Consider the following 19,752-nt stretch of genomic DNA (forward strand, 5'->3'; position numbering starts at 1 on the left):
TATTTGTAAACATCGCTGTGACGTAGAAAAAAAACACCACTTTAACATGATTGTTAAGTGGCATTGTTTCTTGTGACCAGTAGAGGGCGACAAATAGCTAGAAACTACAACGTAAGCGCTTATGCGTGAACATTTGAGATACCGGAAGTATCCCTTCAAAGTAAACCGTGGCGCCACTTAAGGAACACAAATATGAGATATTTAAGTCGTTATTATTTAGTGTGACTACAATACGATATCAATAACGTGTTTTATTATGACACTGTGGGCTGTTTTGGTGTCATTGCGATTAAAAGCAACATCAAACCGGAAGTCATATAAAGCAGCGACTCGAGCTTGACTTCGCGCCGCCTTCCTCTTTTAGAGCAGATGAGCGCAGCTTCTTTCAGAACATGCAACCTTCACTGTGGAGCTAAAGAATTTACTTAAAAAAAAATCCACAGCGTGGAACATTTATATTATAATCATCAGCGCTATATTATTATTATTTTTTTGTTCGTAGGAAGGCTAAATGACAAGTTGGCAGGCTAGGCAGAGAATCACGCAGTAACCCGGCACAGGACGCGATGGAGGGCAAAGGGCTGCTTCGATGTAAGATCGTGGTGGTTGGTGACACGCAGTGTGGAAAAACAGCTCTTCTCCACGTCTTTGCCAAAGACTCATACCCAGAGGTGAGATAAACACGTCGGCTATGCTTGCTTTGTAAATGCAACATCACAACTTTCATCAATGATTCCATTTTCAAAAATACTGCAAAATATATATTTTTAATTTGTAATATGAATTGATCATATGTTTTACTTAATTATGGTTTGCTTTGTTTTTGGTTGATGGAGTTTTAAACATCTATCGGGTCATGTTATCTTTTAATGAGATAACAGTATTATTTAATTATTAATTTTAAATTCTATTGAAAAAAAAACCATGTCAACTTTACAAATGACGACGTCATGAATGTAAGTTGATTCAACAATTCCACCCACAGTCGTCGTGCATCTATTATTACATAACTTCAAGTTTTTAAATCAACATTATTTTTTTTTTCCAGAATTATGTTCCCACGGTGTTTGAAAATTACACGGCAAGTTTCGAGATCGACAAACAGCGTATCGAGCTCAACATGTGGGACACGTCAGGTAAGAGAAGTCCCTTTACTTGGGGGCCACTGGAGCTAGGGTCTGGGTGAGACTGGGCCGCATCAGGTTTTCCAAAAAAAACAAAAACAAAAACAAAAAAAAACGCATTATTAAAAACAAAAAAATGAATAAACTTTGCTTTGGTTCAGATTTTCTACAAAAAGCTCTGATAAAACATTCCACTGTTCTCAAATATCTTAATTTTTATTTTTCTACACAAAATAAGATGAAAAATAAATAAACAAATCAAGAATAAAGAAAATCAATCAGTAATAAATAAATATAATAATAATAATAAAACACCAAATAATAAAAACTTAAGAAACCACATATAGTTGGTGGGTAGACAAATTATTTTTTTTCATATTAAAATGAACAAAGCATTATTAGAGCCCTGTAGACATGACAAAACACGACTATAGTCACATTTATACTTTTTTATTTACACATATTACGCAACTGCAGCGTCTTGAGACACATGCTAACTCGCAAACTAGAGAGCTAGCGACCTAAACGGTAGCCTTCAAGTTATTTCCTTTCAACTTAAATAGCCAAAAACTTACCACTTCCACACGGATAGGGAGGATAACTATTAACAGTTATTTAACCTTTAACATGAACATGAATCAAACGTAATATTTTTTTCTGGGTACATGATACCATACAGCATCCATATCAAACTTGCGCGGGCCGCACTAACATTAAACTTTCATATCAAGGCGGGGGCCTCAAACTAGGGCCCGCGGGCCGCGTGTTTGAGATCCTTGCTTTACACGGTTTAAGGTGAGAGTTGACAGCGTTTTGTGTGTGTGTGTATCTCGACAGACCAGACAGGCAGGATTTAGATGAACAGCTGTGTTAGCTTCAAGGCCTGTATTGCCTGTTGGGTTACTATTGCCTCTCTCACATGAACATTAACATACATACACACCTTTCTCTTGTAAATTCATGGGTCTGGTTACTAATGCAGTACTACAGTAGTTATGTCACACGTCGTCTATGAAGTCTTTGCATGTGATGTCATGTGGCTGGCATTCAACACAAGAAGGTTATGAGTATTTAGAACTATACAGTGTTATTGCATGTCTACGGAGCTCTAATAATATGGAAATAGTAGTTTTTGGCTTCTTATATTGTCTTTCTTAAGTTTAGAATAAATCAATGGTAGGCTAACTAGGTAGCTCGGTAGCATGCTAATGTTTAAAGCGCCGGCCGTCTCTTATGTCCCTGCAGTGATCCCGTAGCTTGAGCATTACACTTGAGCAATGTGTTGTCAACCAACAATAACTATAGGGGTGTTATTTCATGTCTACGGAGCTCTAATAATATGGAAATAGTAGTTTTTTGGCTTCTTATATTGTCTTTCTTAAGTTTAGAATTAAAAAAAATGGTACGCTAAGTAGGTAGCATGCTAATGTTTAAAGCGCCGGCCGTCTCTTATGTCCCTGCAGTGATCCCGTAGCTTGAGCATTACACTTGAGCAATGTGTTGTCAACCAACAATAACTATAGGGGTGTTATTTCATGTCTACGGAGCTCTAATAATATGGAAATAGTAGTTTTTTGGCTTCTTATATTGTCTTTCTTAAGTTTAGAATTAAAAAAAATGGTACGCTAAGTAGGTAGCCTGCTAATGTTTAAAGCGCCGGCCATCTCTTATGTCCCTGCAGTGATCCCGTAGCTTGAGCATTAAACTTGAGCAATGTGTTGTCAACCAACAATAACTATAGGGGTGTTATTTCATGCCTACGGAGCTCTAATAATATGGAAATAGTAGTTTTTTGGCTTCTTATATTGTCTTTCTTAAGTTTAGAATTAAAAAAAATGGTACGCTAAGTAGGTAGCATGCTAATGTTTAAAGCGCCGGCCGTCTCTTATGTCCCTGCAGTGATCCCGTAGCTTGAGCATTAAACTTGAGCAATGTGTTGTCAACCAACAATAACTATAGGGGTGTTATTTCATGCCTACGGAGCTCTAATAATATGGAAATAGTAGTTTTTTGGCTTCTTATATTGTCTTTAAGTTTAGAATTAAAAAAAATGGTACGCTAAGTAGGTAGCATGCTATGTTTAAAGCGCCGGCCGTCTCTTATGTCCCTGCAGTGATCCCGTAGCTTGAGCATTACACTTGAGCAATGTGTTGTCAACCAACAATAACTATAGGGGTGTTATTTCATGCCTACGGAGCTCTAATAATATGGAAATAGTAGTTTTTTGGCTTCTTATATTGTCTTTCTTAAGTTTAGAATTAAAAAAAATGGTACGCTAAGTAGGTAGCATGCTAATGTTTAAAGCGCCGGCCGTCTCTTATGTCCCTGCAGTGATCCCGTAGCTTGAGCATTACACTTGAGCAATGTGTTGTCAACCAACAATAACTATAGGGGTGTTATTTCATGCCTACGGAGCTCTAATAATATGGAAATAGTAGTTTTTGGCTTCTTATATTGTCTTTCTTAAGTTTAGAATAAATCAATGGTAGGCTAACTAGGTAGCTCGGTAGCATGCTAATGTTTAAAGCGCCGGCCGTCTCTTATGTCTCTGCAGTGATCCCGTAGCTTGAGCGTTACACTTGAGCAATGTGTTGTAAACCAACAATAACTATAGGGGTGTTATTTCATGTCTACGGAGCTCTAATAATATGGAAATAGTAGTTTTTTGGCTTCTTATATTGTCTTTCTTACCCACTGCTTTTGAACCCTTTTTTTAAGTTTAGAATAAATCAATGGGAGGCTAACTAGGTAGCTCGGTAGCATGCTAATGTTTAAAGCGCCGGCCATCTCTTATGTCCCTGCAGTGATCCCGTAGCTTGAGCATTACACTTGAGCAATGTGTTGTCAACCAACAATAACTATAGGGGTGTTATTTCATGCCTACGGAGCTCTAATAATATGGAAATAGTAGTTTTTTGGCTTCTTATATTGTCTTTCTTACCCACTGCTTTTGAACCCTTTCTTAAGTTTAGAATAAATCAATGGGAGGCTAACTAGGTAGCTCGGTAGCATGTCCCTGCAGTGATCCCGTAGCCTGAGCATTACACTTGAGCAATGTGTTGTCAACCAACAATAACTATAGGGGTGTTATTTCATGTCTACAGGGCTCTAATAATGGTTAAAAGAATAAATCCTATTAACCTAGCATGTTTTTGGAATGTGGGAGGAAACCGGAGTACCCGGAGAAAACCCACGCATGCACGGGGAGAACATGCAATCTCCTCCTAGCTGTGAGGTCTGAGCGCTAACCACTCATCCACCGTGCCGCCCCTAAATGATGATATAATTTCAAAAAATTCCAGTTAAGACTCTGAAGTCTCTAAAATGGTGCCATATTTAAAGTTCTGTGACAGAATTGGACTACAAATATGGGGTCAGAGAATCAAATTGTCGTCTTACAAAAAAACTACAAATTACGTAATAAAATGTGTACATAATCCATACAACTCCAATCCAAAAAAAACAACAAAACCGGCTAAACCGACAAAGTGACAGTCGGCCATAACGCTACCATTTTAACTCTGTCCTCCAGGCAAGGCAGCACGCGGTCGAGAGACACTTTGAAACCTGCAACCTGGATTTTTATGCCTTTCGTCCTGCAGGGCCTAAACGATAAAAACATGCGTTCAACTTCAGTGTGGCTTGGTGCTACAAAACACTTTGCCAACTTGTTCTGCCGATGCTTTCATCCTTCCATCAGTGGGATCATCTTAACAATCCATCATTCATTCATGAGCAGCTCTTATGACCTCCAATTACTTCCTTGAAAGCCACGTCTGCCGTGTGTGTGTGTGTGTGTGTGTGTGTGTGTGTGTAGCTCCTGGAAACGATATTTACTTTTTCTTGCAAGATGGAGTTCAAGTGCTGTTGTTTGTTGCCTGAGAAGTAGGGGGGAATAAAAATAGTAGCGAGTGAAGAGACAGGAGGATACGGTGTCAAAGTGGAGTGCTCGACTCTTAAGTGGAGGGCGGAGCAGGTTCTCCTGGTCTGCCCATTAGGAGACTTGAGGGTACATTGAAAATCAATGGACTCCATGTGTCTCAGTCTCAATCCCTCAGGGGCTTCTGGGTGTTTCTTTCAGACAGGACTGAAACTTTGGAAGAGAACATCTGTCCAAGACCATGTCCACACCATCATTGAGTCATTATGAAATGATGTTCTAACTAATATGTCCCCAGAGCACTAAACATTCAAAATATATTCATTCATTCTCTACCGCTTATACTCACAAGGGTTGCCAGGGGTGCTGGAGCCTATCCCAGCTGTCTTCGGACAAAAGGCGGGTACACCCTGGACTGGTGGCCACCCAATCACACGGCACATATAGACAAACAACCATTCACACTCACATTCATACCACTTACTGAGTCTTTTGAGCTTGCATAGTAGTTGGTTAATATTCTGCATCATACATTGGTAGTGTATTGTCTGGTTGATATGGCACAATACTCATATATATGGAGTATATGTATTTGCATTCCGGCAGCCATTTTTATTCATTCATTCATTCATTTTCATGAGTGTCGCTGGGGTGCTGGAGCCTATCCCAGCTGTCTTCTTCAGGCGAGAGGCGGGGTACACCCTGGACTGGTGGCCAGCCAATCACAGGGCACATATAGACAAACAACCATTCACACTCACATTCATACCTATGGACAATTTGGAGTCGCTAATTAACCTAGCATGTTTTTGGAATGTGGGAGGAAACCGGAGTACCCGGAGAAAACCCACGCATGCACGGGGAGAACATGCAAACTCCACACAGAGATGGCCGAGGGTGGAATTGAACTCGGGTCTCCTAGCTGTGTGGTCTGCGCGCTAACCACTCGTCCGCCGTGCAGCCCTCCTTTAGAAATCTTGTATGCAATATAATATCATAGCATATGCAATATAACATATAACATTAATATCTTGTAAAAAACAATAAGGCTTCACTACACGTCTTAAAATGAAATCTACCAACTATCAGTGAGTCAGCGGTTACTGTGATCATTTTGTTTCCATAATAACGATTCCTGGAGACACATATTTGTTTGGAAACAGGTGCATAAAAACACAGCTAATTAGCATTAAAGCTACAGACACGCAAAACAGGAACAGGATGCTTTCCGGTAGGGCTTATTAAAATCACTTGCACATTTAAACTAGCATGAATTAACCCGACTCAGTTTCCCCTGAATCCCATTTTGGGATTCAGGGGAAAAAAAGTTGACACATAGCAAACAGAAAGCTGACTAATTGCTCCCTAGCTCATGCTAACATTAGCACCACAGGCGAGAAAGAAACGGTCAACACTGTGACGCTCGAATAAGCATACAAAGGTCCCCCCCGCACCCCCCCTCCACTCTACTTGTTAACGCTCATGACAGCTAAAAGAGAATTATATTTTTTACTTTATTTTACTATATTTTTTATTTTTCACTGCAAAAAACTAATGCGAGTCACTCAAGGGATCGGTCCATCCACTGAAGACTGGATGTATCAATAATACAAGATGGACCAATTGAACCCCCAAGTCCAATTCCCTAGCCATTACTTACTGAGGCCTCTGGATGTGGGTGACCTTATTTGGAAGCATTGTGACATACTTTTTAATTTTTTTTTTTTTTTAATAAATTAATTATGCCTTATACACCGCCCACGTCTTCTCCAGGGACAAAATACTATATAAAGTAAAGTAAAGCTATACAGTACTTTAAAGTAATTAGCTGTCCACTACTACCCACTGAAATGAGTTCACACAGGCATTACTGTTTAAAGAGCTGAAGCATGGTGGTGGTATGGCGTCCTGTTCTGGGGCTCCATGAGTGCTACTGGCACTGGGGTGCTGTGGTTCATTTACATCAGGGGTCTCAAACACGCGGACACTAGTTTGAGGCCCCCGCCTTGATATGAAAGTTTAATGTTTGATATGGATGCTGTATGGTATCATGTACCCAGAAAAAATTATTATGTTTGATTCATGTTCATGTTAAAGGTTAAATAACTGTTAATAGTTATCCTCCCTATCCGTGTGGAAGTGGTAAGTTTTTGGCTATTTAAGTTGAAAGGAAATAACTTGAAGGCTACCGTTTAGGTCGCTAGCTCTCTAGTTTGCGAGTTAGCATGTGTCTCAAGACCCTGCAGTTGCGCAATATGTTGTAAATAAAAACTGTTCATAGTTATCCTCCCTATCTGTGTGGAAGTGGTAAGTTTTTGGCTATTTAAGTTGAAAGGAAATAACTTGAAGGCTACCGTTTAGGTCGCTAGCTCTCTAGTTTGCGAGTTAGCATGTGTCTCAAGACCCTGCAGTTGCGCAATATGTTGTAAATAAAAACTGTTCATAGTTATCCTCCCTATCTGTGTGGAAGTGGTAAGTTTTTGGCTATTTAAGTTGAAAGGAAATAACTTGAAGGCTACCGTTTAGGTCGCTAGCTCTCTAAGTTTGCGAGTTAGCATGTGTCTCAAGACCCTGCAGTTGCGCAATATGTTGTAAATATAAAGAGTATAAATGTGAGTATAGTCGTGTTTTGTCATGTCTACAGGGCTCTAATAATGCTTTGTTCATTTTAATCTGAAAAAAATAATTTGTCTACCCACCAACTATATGTGGTTTCTTAAGTTTTTATTATTTGCCGCTTTATTATTATTATTATTATTATATTTATTCATTTATTACTGATTTTCTTTATTCTTAGTTTGTTTATTTATTTTTCATCTTATTTTGTGCAGAAAAATAAAAATGAAGATATTTGAGAACAGTGGAATGTTTTATCAGAGCTTTTATTGTAGAAAATCGGAACCAAAGCACTGAAAAAGTTTGTATATTTTTCTGTTTTTAATAAATACTTTTTTTTTTTTTGAAAACCTGATGTGGCCCAGCCTTGCCCAGACCCTAGCTCCAGTGGCCCCTCAGTAAATTGAGTTTGAGACCCCTGATTTAAAACTTTTGTACTGATGCTGTGCTGTTTTAGGAAAACCTAAGACTGTAATTCACAGCTCAGTGGATATTTTTTTATTTTTTTTTTATTTTGAAGTCTTACGGTTAACAACAACGGGGACACAGAAATCAGAAATTTCAAATCTAAAAGTGGAGGAAAAAAAACATCATCTCCTCGGGGTATTTTGGATTGTTTACACGCGTATGCTAAGCAATTAGCCTCACTCAGCTTGTGTTTGCGTGTGGACTCTGTTTGCCGAATAATAAATGGTGTACACGCACAGTTTGAGTTCAAAAAGTGCTGGAGATGCATCACAAAAACACGGCGAGAAAAAACAAAAAAAACGCCACATTGCCTTAAAAAAAAAGGACGAACATGACTTTAATATTAATGAGAATTACTGTGGTTGTGATGGAAGATGTCATAAGGGAGGATTAAAGGTGTGTGTGTGTGTGTGTGTGTGAGCGCACTCTTGAATTATGCAGAGCATCCCAAAGACGAAAAGATATAACAGCCAGCCTGATTGTCTCTTATCAGTTATTTTACAGCTTGAATGACGAAAAGAAATGTCTTTCTTTTCATTATTTATTTCTTTCAAGCTCCGACCGACTGAGTGACAAAAAAAAAAGGAGATAAGAGCGTTGAAAATTTTGGGTAACAAGATTTAGCGTAAACGTAGAATAGATAAATATGTCCGCCCTTCATTTCCGAGTCAAGCGACGTTGCCCGGAAGGGCTCATTAAAAGGTTGTTCGCAGAGACATTCCGCCTCATTAAAACTTTATATTCCTCAGAGCGCAACTATAGGTTCACATTCGGTGGCAAATTAATGGGCAAGATGGGGAGAAATGAGAGGGACGCACCTGGCTAGCATCCATGGATAAGTGTGGGAATTATAGAGATAAAAATACCTACTGGTGTAATAGTTAAACGCTATAAGCATGCTTCAGTACTGCCACATAGTACTAATTTGGTCATGGTTTTATTTCATTTGAACATGCATCCCAAACTGTTACATTTGTTCACTTCCTGCTTTCCATAATACAGTTTAAGGTTTTTTTTTTTAAATAATGAAACTCCTACCGAAGTACGAGGTGATTTGTTCACTTCCTGCTTTCCTAATATAACTATAAAGTTTTTTAATTTAATTTTTTAAATTTAATTAAGAAAAATGTTTTACATTTTTTTATTTGTAATTTTTTATGGTTTTATTTCCTAATATAATTTAAGTTTTTTTATTTAATTTTTTAAATTTAATTTAAAAAAAGTTTTTAATTTTTTTTTTATTTTTAATGGTTTTATTTCATTTGAACATGCATCAGATTACAATTGAATGCATCCCAAACTGTTACATTTGTTCACTTCCTGCTTTCCATAATACAGTTTAAGGTTTTTTTTTGTTTTTTTTAATAATGTACCTCATACCGAAGTACGGGGTGATTTATTCACTTCCTGCTTTCCTAATATAATTTAAGTTTTTTAATTTAATTTTTTAAATTTAATTAAGAAAAATGTTTTACATTTTTTTTATGGTTTTATTTCCTAATATAATTTCAGTTTTTTTATTTAATTTTTTAAATTTAATTTAAAAAATGTTTTTTATTTTTTTTTAATTTTTAATGGTTTTATTTCATTTGAACATGCATCATATTACAATTGAATGCATCCCATAATCAGTTCCCAGTTCCACATGTCCAAAAAGGAGTAGGAAGAAGCAAAGCTTATTAAATCCTACCCCTCCATCTGGTACTTTTACAATCAGTAACTGTTACATTTGTTCACTTCCTGCTTTCCATAATACAGTTTAAGTTTGTTTTTTTGTTTTTTAAATAACGTACCTCGTACCGAAGTACGAGGTGATATGACCATACAAACCATAATTTAGGAAATAAAACGTACTTATTTGGCTGATATGCCAAATAAAGGCCTGTAAATATATACATATTCATCCACAGTAGGCTAATAAAGCTACTATATATGGGAATTATGGATAGAAAACAAGAGGGGTGGCTAGTGGTTAGCGCGCAGACCTCACAGCTAGGAGACCAGGGTTCAATTTCCTCCCACATTCCAAAAACATGCTAGGTTAATTAGCGACTCCAAATTGTCCATAGGTATGAATGTGAGTGTGAATGGTTGTTTGTCTATATGTGCCCTGTGATTGGCTGGCCACCAGTCCAGGGTGTACCCCGCCTCTTGCCTGAAGACAGCTAGGATAGGCTCCAGCACCCCCCGCCAACCCTTGTGAGGAAAAAGCGGTAGAAAATGAATGAATGAAAACAAAAGAGAACAAAACCAGCAAACTAAGCATACTTTGTTGGATCTGTGTAATAAGAAAAAAAAATCATTTTTAAGTAATGACATCCCCTAATGTCCACTGACGAAGCAAAATGCCTGCTGTTCACCGGCGTCTGACGCTGAAGGCTCTTTAAGGGGGTTTATTTCGGATCCAGGACAGATGGGCCGAGGGTTCTGTGCGGTGCTGCTTAACATCAAACGTCGTATCGTGGCCTCCAGGGGCGCCATACAACTACACAGCCGAGAGTGCATAGGAGCAAAAGCTAACCGAATCAATACACATTAGCGCGGAACGTGGATTAGTGCACCTCATGGAAACCTTGAGATGAGATCTGTTAATGCCAGGAAGCCTTTAAGCAGCAAAAGAAAGTGAGATAGTTTGTGTGTATGTGTGTGAAATCCAGCGGCAACAATGAATCAGAAGCCTGAAAAAAAAAAAAAAAAAAAAAAAAAAAAAAAAAAAACTACAATGACACGCATGTATGAACATGTTTTGCTGAGGGGACGCTGTGAAAGCGCAACACAAACGGCGACATGCGGAAGATACACAAACACGGACTGCATGGAGGCTATTCTATTCAAAGACAGAATTAAAGCTACTGTAGTAACTACATGTACATATTCGTAATTGGTTTTTTTGGTATTATACACAGGCCCACAGGCTCACAAGTGAGAGACTGATATATGATATATATTATATTATGATATAACCATAAACAGAAGCCACAGCTCAAAAACCCTCTTCCGTTATTGAAGTATCCTGTTTGGGAACACTTGGCCTTCCCAGGGAAATATGCAAAATTATATAAGATAAAAAAAGGTGTGCCAACGTTGTTCAGTAGAGATGGGAAACGGTGCTACAACCTGAAATTAAGTATGATATACCGTATTTTCGGGACTATAAGTCGCTCCGGAGTATAAGTCGCACAACGCCAAAAATGCATAATTAGATAGAAAAAAAATATACGTAAGTCGCACTGGAGTATAAGTCACCAAAGGCCAAAAATGCATAATTAAGTAGAAAAAACATACATAAGTCACACTGGAATATAAGTCACACAAGGCCAAAAATGCATATTTAGGTAGAAAAAAACATACATAGGTCACACTGGAGTATAAGTCGCACAAGGCCAAAAATGCATAATTAGGAATAAAAAAAACATACATAAGTCACACAGGAGTATAATTCGCTCCGAAGTATTAGTCACACAAGGGCAAAAAAGCATAATTAGGTAGAAAAAGACATACATAAGTCGCACTGGAGTATAAGTCGCTCCAGAGTATAAGTCACACAAGGTCAAAAATGCATAATTAGGTAGAAAAAACATACATAAGTCGCACTGGAGTATAAGTCGCTCCGGAGTATAAGTCACACAAGGCCAAAAATGCATAATTAGGTCGAAAAAAACATACATAAGTCACACAGGAGAATAAGTCGCTTCGGAGTATAAGTCACACAAGGCTAAAAATGCGTAATTAGGTAGAAAAAAATATACATAAGTCACACTGGAGTATAAGTCGCTCCGGAGTATAAGTCACAGAAGGCCAAAAATGCATAATTAGGCAGAAAAAAACATACATAAGTCGCACTAGAGTATAAGTCGCTAATTTATTTTCCAAACTACTTGACCAAAACAGACATTATGTCATCTTGGAAAGCAAATTCTATCATTAATAAAAGAATAGAGAACAGGCTAATAGATGTGAGATATGCTAACACAATGCTTATTCAGCTACACAAAAAATAAACAAAAACAGAAAAGGTGTCTAGTCTTTATGTAACATAAACAGTTTTTTTCATTTATAAGTCGCTCTGGAGTATAAGTTGCAGGAACAGCCAACCTATGAAAAAAAGTGCGACGTACCGTCCGGAAAATACGGTGTGCCAAAAATGTTTTCCACCACTGTTGGTTATTGCTAGCCAGTGCTTCCATCCTTCAATAAATATCATTTGGAGCGAGTTGCATACTACAATCGAAGGTACGTCCCTGATCCGTGATCATGGCGTGCCGTCACACCACACGGTTTCTAGATCCATACAATGTTAGATGACAGCGTTGCGTTTGGAATGCTGTTGGAATTCCCTGTCAAACTGCTGAAGCTCTGTGTTTGGATCACAAAAGTGTTGCAGACAATGCTCTAATTCAACGCTGGTCGTTGTCAACAAACCAGGTGACGCTCATTCATCATACTCGCTCCTCCTGTGGGCTTATTGGGGTAAAGGACCGCCCTCCATTGTTCAGTTCTAAAGACTCTCACCCACTTTAGTCCATAATAATTCCATGTGTGTTTTTGTCACTTACAGGTTCAGCCTACTATGACAACGTGCGACCATTAGCTTATCCTGATGCGGACGCCGTACTCATCTGTTTTGATATAAGTCGCCCAGAGACGCTGGACAGCGTGGTGAAAAAGGTCAGTGCCTCAAATCAATTCCTTGACTTTCTACACAAATTTTTTTTTTTTGTACATTTTTTTATTCCAATTGCTTTGCATGGGAGCGTTTTCCATCATCATTTAACAGTTACATCATCGGCCCGACACAAAACACGACAAAAACCTTGAACTCTGACCTCACCGGCGGTGGTGCATTCACAATGCATGCCCGGGATGCCACACTGACACGTTCGCTAGTACGTGATTGTAACGCAAACAAAAGCACGCCAAACAATTCCATTTGCTCGACTAATCCTGTCAATGTTTTTGTTTTCACTGCCATGTTTTAAATAACAATCACTGACGGAGTAAAGCCCTTCGGTTTTCCTCTCTCTCCCTCTCAGCGTGACAAATAGCCCTTGACTCTTAATCGCTTTCCTATTTTTCAATGTTGTGTCCTATGTCATCGTCATGTAAACTCAACACAAACACCAAAAATAATATTTTTGGTATATGCGACTCATTTTAGGCTGCTGCCTTGGTCTTGCACAGTCCAAAAACTTGCTAGGTTAATTGGCGACGTTCCGATTTTCTACAAGAAAAGCTCTGATAAAACATTCCACTGTTCTCAAATACAGTAAAGTCTCATTATATCGATATCGGTTAAAACGAATTACTACTTATTACGATACTATTTTCATTTCCCGGCATATTTCTAGTGTTTTATGATATAATTAGCTCCGTTAGTACGGTACACGGTTATTATGATAATCCGGTTACTAGGATGCCCTTTTCATCTCCCGCCAGCCAATTTGGTCTGCTTATATCGATACAAAAGCAGCTTAAATCAATCTTTGCTTAAGGATTTCAATACCAAAAAAGAACACGGCGAACGGCTGCTTCCAGTCAACTTTATTTTTCACACTTCCACCACCAGAGTGCAGCACACACAGCGGAAAACACCCGTCCCTCGCGCCTACCCCTCCGGGTGGCAACACCTTCCCTATTGATAGTTCCGGGGTGAATTATGTCCCGGTAACCGGTAATCACTACAGCGTAAGTTTATTTTTATTTACTGTAGTACAAAATTTATTGTAGTACAAAAGCATGCTAGATACGCAATCCATGAACTCAAGGAGAAAATTACATGCCATATCAAAGATCCGCCCACTTTTAATGCAGTTCGGCGCAGGATCGGATATATGGATAGTCCGGTTATATCGGTATTTTTTCAGACTCCCGAGAATATCGATATAACGAGACTTTACTGTATCTTAATTTTTATTTTTCTGCACAAAATAAGATGAAAAATAAAATAAACAAATCAAGAATAAAAAAAAATCAATCAGTAATAAATAAATATAATAATAATAATAAAACGGCAAATAATAAAAACTTAAGAAACCACATATAGTTGGTGGGTAGACAAATTATTTTTTTCAGATTAAAATGAACAAAGCATTATTAGAGCCCTGTAGACATGACAAAACACGACTATAGTCACATTTATACTCTTTTTATTTACAACATATTGCGCAACTGCAGTGTCTTGAGACACATGCTAACTCGCAAACTAGAGAGCTAGCGACCTAAACGGTAGCCTTCAAGTTATTTCCTTTCAACTTAAATAGCCAAAAACTTACCACTTCCACACGGATAGGGAGGATAACTATTAACAGTTATTTAACCTTTAACATGAACATGAATCAAACGTAATAATTTTTTCTGGGTACATGATACCATACAGCATCCATATCAAACTTGCGTGGGCCGCACTAACATTAAACTTTCATATCAAGGCGGGGGCCTCAAACTAGTTTCCCACACACACATTTGGCAAATTTTCGAAGTGAAAGCCCCGCCACAAACAGCTTTTCACCCAAACTGTCTGTTTGTTATTATTAACACAAACAATACAACACTTTATTCCTATCTAAATTGCTGCTATAGTCACCATTTTAAAGCAGATGATGGCTCGCTGAGACGTCCTGGAGAAAAGATCTCCTTTGTAAAGCAAGAAGAAAAGATGCTAGCCAAGTGTTAGCCTGTGCCAGGGGGAGGAAACAATGAGAGACGTCCCGCTGAGAAAGAAAGAGCGAGTGGAATCGAGCTTTTGTACGCACGGACAAGGAAAAATGATGTGTTGATATTGATTACAGTGGCAAGGAGAAACGCAGGAGTTTTGCCCCAATGCCAAAGTGGTTCTGGTTGGCTGCAAGTTGGACTTGAGGACCGACGTGAACATCATGAGGGAGCTGTCCAAACACAGACTCATCCCCGTCACCCACGAACAGGTGAGGTTGTGTTCGAAGTTGTGTTATTTCAGGGACAAAAAACGAAACTTGACTTGAAAGTAGGGGTTTTATCAATACGGGTATCGGATTTTTGTACACGGAACACACATCTCATCTGTAAACAATACAGTGCAGTTGTTAAGTAGAAGCGGGGTAGAACCTGGAACTATTAACGTAGTAGCACTTAGAGCAAAAATAAATTACTAGATTTGTTGTGTCATGATTACACAAAAATATAAGCGTTTTTTTGTTTTGGCATTTTTCTCATTTATCAAAAAAAATAAAGCAAATTGTGACATTAAAACTGGCACTAGTTTGAGGCCCCCGCCTTGATATGAAAGTTTAATGTTAGTACGGCCCGCGCAAGTTTGATATGGATGCTGTATGGTATCATGTACCCAGAAAAAATTATTACGTTTGATTCATGTTCATGTTAAAGGTTAAATAACTGTTAATAGTTATCCTCCCTATCCGTGTGGAAGTGGTAAGTTTTTGGCTATTTAAGTTGAAAGGAAATAACTTGAAGGCTACCGTTTAGGTCGCTAGCTCTCTAGTTTGCGAGTTAGCATGTGTCTCAAGATGCTGCAGTTGCGCAATATGTTGTAAATAAAAACTGTTCATTGTTATCCTCCCTATCCGTGTGGAAGTGGTAAGTTTTGGCTATTTAAGTTTAAAGGAAATAACTTGAAGGCTACTGTTTAGGTCGCTAGCGCTCTAGTTTGCAAGTTAGCATGTGTCTCAAGACCCTGCAGTTGCGCAATATGTTGTAAATAAAAAGAGTATAAATGTGACTATAGTCGTGTTTTGTCATGTCTACAGGGCTCTAATAATGCTTTGTTCATTTTAATCTGAAAAAATAATTTGTCTACCCACCAACTATATGTGGTTTTTATTATTTGTCGTTTTATTATTATTATTATATTTATTTATTACTGATTGATTTTCTTTATTCTTGATTTATTTATTTTTCATCGTATTTTGTGTAGAAAAATAAAAATTAAGATATTTGAGAACAGTGGAATGTTTTATCAGAGCTTTTATTGTAGAAAATCGAAACCAAAGCAAAGTTTATTCATTTTTCTGTTTTTAATAAATGCGTTTTTTTTTTGGGGGAAAACCTGATGCGGCCCAGTCTCACCCAGACCCGAGCTCCAGTGGCCCCCACCAAGTAAAATTGAGTTTGAGACCCCTGGTCTAGAGACTGACAAGAAATTCAAACTTCTCTTTGACCTCACGGAAACTGAACACAACAACTAGCTAAATAAATGGATTGTTCCAAAGTAAGAACAGGTCTCTTAGCAAGCGACTAAAAAAGCAAGCATGGTAGCAAAGAAATAAGGTGAAACGCAGAAAAAGGGATAATTTAAGGTTAGACTAAAAACATAAGTGAGTCATCGCTACAGTATGAAAGAAGAAAGGAGCAGCTGGAAATAAAGAATTATCACCTGTCCTTTGCCTCCATTGTTCTGCTTCTTTACCGTTTTTAGAGCACCCGTTCTCCAAGAGAGATTTATTTTCCAAATTAACCACAGACAAGACCCCCTTTTCTTATTTCTCCTTTTAGGGTACTCAACTAGCGAGACAGATCGGCGCCGTGGCCTACGCAGAGTGCACCGCCAAATACTCGGAGAACAGCGTCCGGGATGTGTTCCATGTTACCACGTTGGCCTCGGTGACCTGCATCCACAGGCCCACGTTGAAGCGTGCCGGCTCGCGACGTGGGCTTAAGCGGGTTTCCCAGCAGCCGCCTCGGACTGAGATTCACGAGCACCCCCCCGCCATGAGGAAAGAGCGAGCCAAGAGCTGCGTGCTCATGTAGACTTTATTTATTGTGTTCAAGTCTTTAAACTGCTTTAAAAAAAAATGGACGGTGTTAGGAAAACGATGTGTTCAGGTGTTAAATGAAGCACAGCTAGCATGGACGTTAACCATAATCATAACTGCTGGTAAACAAACTAAGCAGTTTCTTTTTAAATAACGAAATCTGGACACAAAACAGGTTTGGAGAGCGCACAAATTCCTAAAACCACAAACGCAACTAAAACCATGTCTGACTATACAATACTGATGTGCTGTTTAATCAATAATACTCTTTTACTGCCCAATGGGAAAGAATAAGACACAAATAAGACAGGAAATGTTAAGTTGTTTATGTGATTATGAAATAAATAACTTGCACTGCTAAGTCACTGAATATATGAAACTGAAATATGTATCATAAATATGTTGTTTGGGTCTGGTCCACGTCAAGATTTTCTATACATTTTGAGCGTTCCTGAATTTTTGGAAAACCGTACCACTTTCTCTTAAAGTTAAAAAAATGATTATGGGATTAAGGATGATTTTTTTTTTAAAGTCGGCCAAAAATAAAATGACCTTATTGCAGGTTCAAGTGCCAACTGTTGCTTTGGAGTCGAGGCAATTCGGTTTTAAACACGGCTGACGCGCAGGCCTCACAGCTAGAAGACCCGAGTTCAATTCCACCCTCTGTGTGGAGTTTGCATGTTCTCCCCCGTGCATGCGTGGGTTTTTCTCCGGGTACTCCGGTTTCCTCCCACATTCCAAAAACATGCTAGGTTAATTGGCCAATACTGTCTTTCGGGCGAGAGGCGGAGTACACCCTGGACTGGTGGCCAGCCAATCACAGGGCACATATATAAACCCGGCCAGAGATGGCCGAGGGTGGAATCGAACTCGGGTCTCCTAGCTGTGTGGCCTGCACGCTAACCACTCAGTCCATAATACAGTCATTAAGTTTCAAAAATTCATAAATTAATTAATTGATCGCTGTCTTGTGGTTGACTATAGCCTATTATTAGTCTAATCAAATACTGCAATACATTCATTCATTTTCTACCACTTATCCTCACAAGGGTTGCGGGGGTTGCTGGAGCCTATCCCAGCTGTCTTTCAGGTGAGAGGCGGGGTACACCCTGGACTGGTGGCCAGCCAATCACAGGGCACATATAGACAAACAACCATTCACACTCACATTCATACCTATGGACAATTTGGAGTCGCTAATTAACCTAGCATGTTTTTGGAATGTGGGAGGAAACCGGAGTACCCGGAGAAAACCCACGCAAACTCCACACAGACATGGCAGAGGGTGGAATCGAACCTTGGTCGTCCTAGCTGTGAGGTTTGCGTGCTAACCACTCGACTGCCGGCACAAAATATCTAGAGGATCTCAGGTTTATTTTTAAGAGGATGTCGTGGGTGCAGTGCAACCTCCTACAGCCAACAACAAATTATGCTTCTTTAGACAACAAACCAGTGGCGACTGAACGAACAGCGCCTCAGCAGGTGGCAGCCAATTAACGCACTCGATTTCGCCTCCAGTTTTTCAATAAACAACTACTCAACAACACAATTACAGTATAACCGATTAAGCCCATCCATGGTGTTGAGATAATAATAACCCCCCATAAACACTGCATATTCTGCACAATCGTAAACAAACACAAATTCAGTGGCCATTATTCATGAGTCTGGTTGTGTGACCTTTAACTGTGACTCTGCAAACGCCCCCCCTACCCCCCCCCCCTCCGGGAGGTCCTCGCTGCCTCTTTGAGCAATTGGCAAAGTGACATTTCGCAACGCTGCCATGCAGGGAGTGCGAGGTCACACCAGATGCCGAGGGCGAGACCAGAACAAGCCGCCTCCGGTCATGGAGAGATACAGTACTCTATGGAAAAACTACCATGTTGGAACGCTAAAACAACTGTGTTCTCTACCGTATGATATTTCATAATACCGTAAATGCAAATACGGGTTCAAGTGTCAAAGGAATGTTTGTTGATAGCACAGAGAATGTGAAATGTGTCATGTTGCAGGCTTTTTTTCGCCCCCCAGCTTGTAGGACTTCTATTTGCAAAACAGTCTGACATGCCTTCACATCGTCTCAAGACTTAATAACAGTAAGTAATACTGTATAAGTAATACACGGCAAATACTTTCTTTAAACATGTTAGGTTAGTTGATAGAAACAACCGCAACTGATATAACAAGCTAGACCACAGAGGCAGCACAGTGGTCGAGTGGTTAGCGCGCAGACCTCACAGCTAGGAGAGCAGGGTTCAATTCCACCCTCGGCCATCTCTGTGTAGAGTTTGCATGTTCTTTCTGTGCACGTGTGGGTTTTCTCCGGGTACTCCGGTTTCCTCCCACATTCCAAAAACATGCTAGGTTAATTGGCGACTCCAAATTGTCCATAGGTATGAATGTGAGTGTGAATGGTTGTTTGTCTATATGTGCCCTGTGATTGGCTGGCCACCAGTCCAGGGTGACAGCTGGGATAGGCTCCAGCAACCCCTGCAACCCTTGTGAGGATAAGTGGTAGAAAATGAATGAATGTATTGCAGTATTTGATTTGACTAATAATAGGCTATAGTCAACCACAAGACAGCGATCAATTAATTAATTTATGAATTTTTGAAACTTAATGACTGTATTATGGACTGAGTGGTTAGCGTGCAGGCCACACAGCTAGGAGACCCGAGTTCGATTCCACCCTCGGCCATCTCTGGCCGGGTTTTCTCCGGGTTCTCCGGTTTCCTCCCACATACCAAAAACATGCTAGGTTAATTAGCGACTCCAAATTGTCCATAGGTATGAATGTGAGTGTGAATGGTTGTTTGTCTATATGTGCCCTGTGATTGCTGGGATAGGCTCCAGCACCTCCTGCGGCCCTCGTGAGGAAAAAGCGGTAGAAAATGAATGAATGAATGAATGCTAGACC

General features: G+C 39.3%; 1 protein-coding gene across 1 annotated transcript; it reads left to right on the forward strand.

The window, feature by feature from the left end:
• The first annotated feature begins 357 nt into the window (after positions 1 to 357).
• LOC131109670 (rho-related GTP-binding protein RhoN-like) lies at positions 358 to 17,465 on the forward strand. The gene is made up of 5 exons (XM_058061908.2): positions 358 to 671; positions 1,049 to 1,136; positions 12,647 to 12,756; positions 14,877 to 15,011; positions 16,576 to 17,465. Exons 1-5 carry the CDS (start codon positions 567 to 569, stop codon positions 16,828 to 16,830), a joined length of 693 nt encoding a protein of 230 aa, XP_057917891.1. The 5' UTR covers positions 358 to 566; the 3' UTR covers positions 16,831 to 17,465.
• Positions 17,466 to 19,752: the final 2,287 nt, after the last annotated feature.

Source organism: Doryrhamphus excisus, unplaced genomic scaffold (genome assembly GCF_037039965.1).
Source record: "Doryrhamphus excisus strain RoL-2023G ecotype Guam unplaced genomic scaffold, RoL_Dexc_Guam_v1.1 HiC_scaffold_24, whole genome shotgun sequence".
Taxonomy (NCBI): domain Eukaryota; kingdom Metazoa; phylum Chordata; class Actinopteri; order Syngnathiformes; family Syngnathidae; genus Doryrhamphus; species Doryrhamphus excisus.

Excerpts from the sequence above, each read along its gene's own strand:
- LOC131109670 (XM_058061908.2), top strand. The coding sequence starts at position 567 with ATGGAGGGCAAAGGGCTGCTTCGATGTAAGATCGTGGTGGTTGGTGAC. Across the intron at positions 1,137-12,646 it reads CAACATGTGGGACACGTCAG|GTTCAGCCTACTATGACAAC; the intron begins GTAAGAGAAGTC and ends TGTCACTTACAG. Across the intron at positions 15,012-16,575 it reads TCCCCGTCACCCACGAACAG|GGTACTCAACTAGCGAGACA; the intron begins GTGAGGTTGTGT and ends TTCTCCTTTTAG.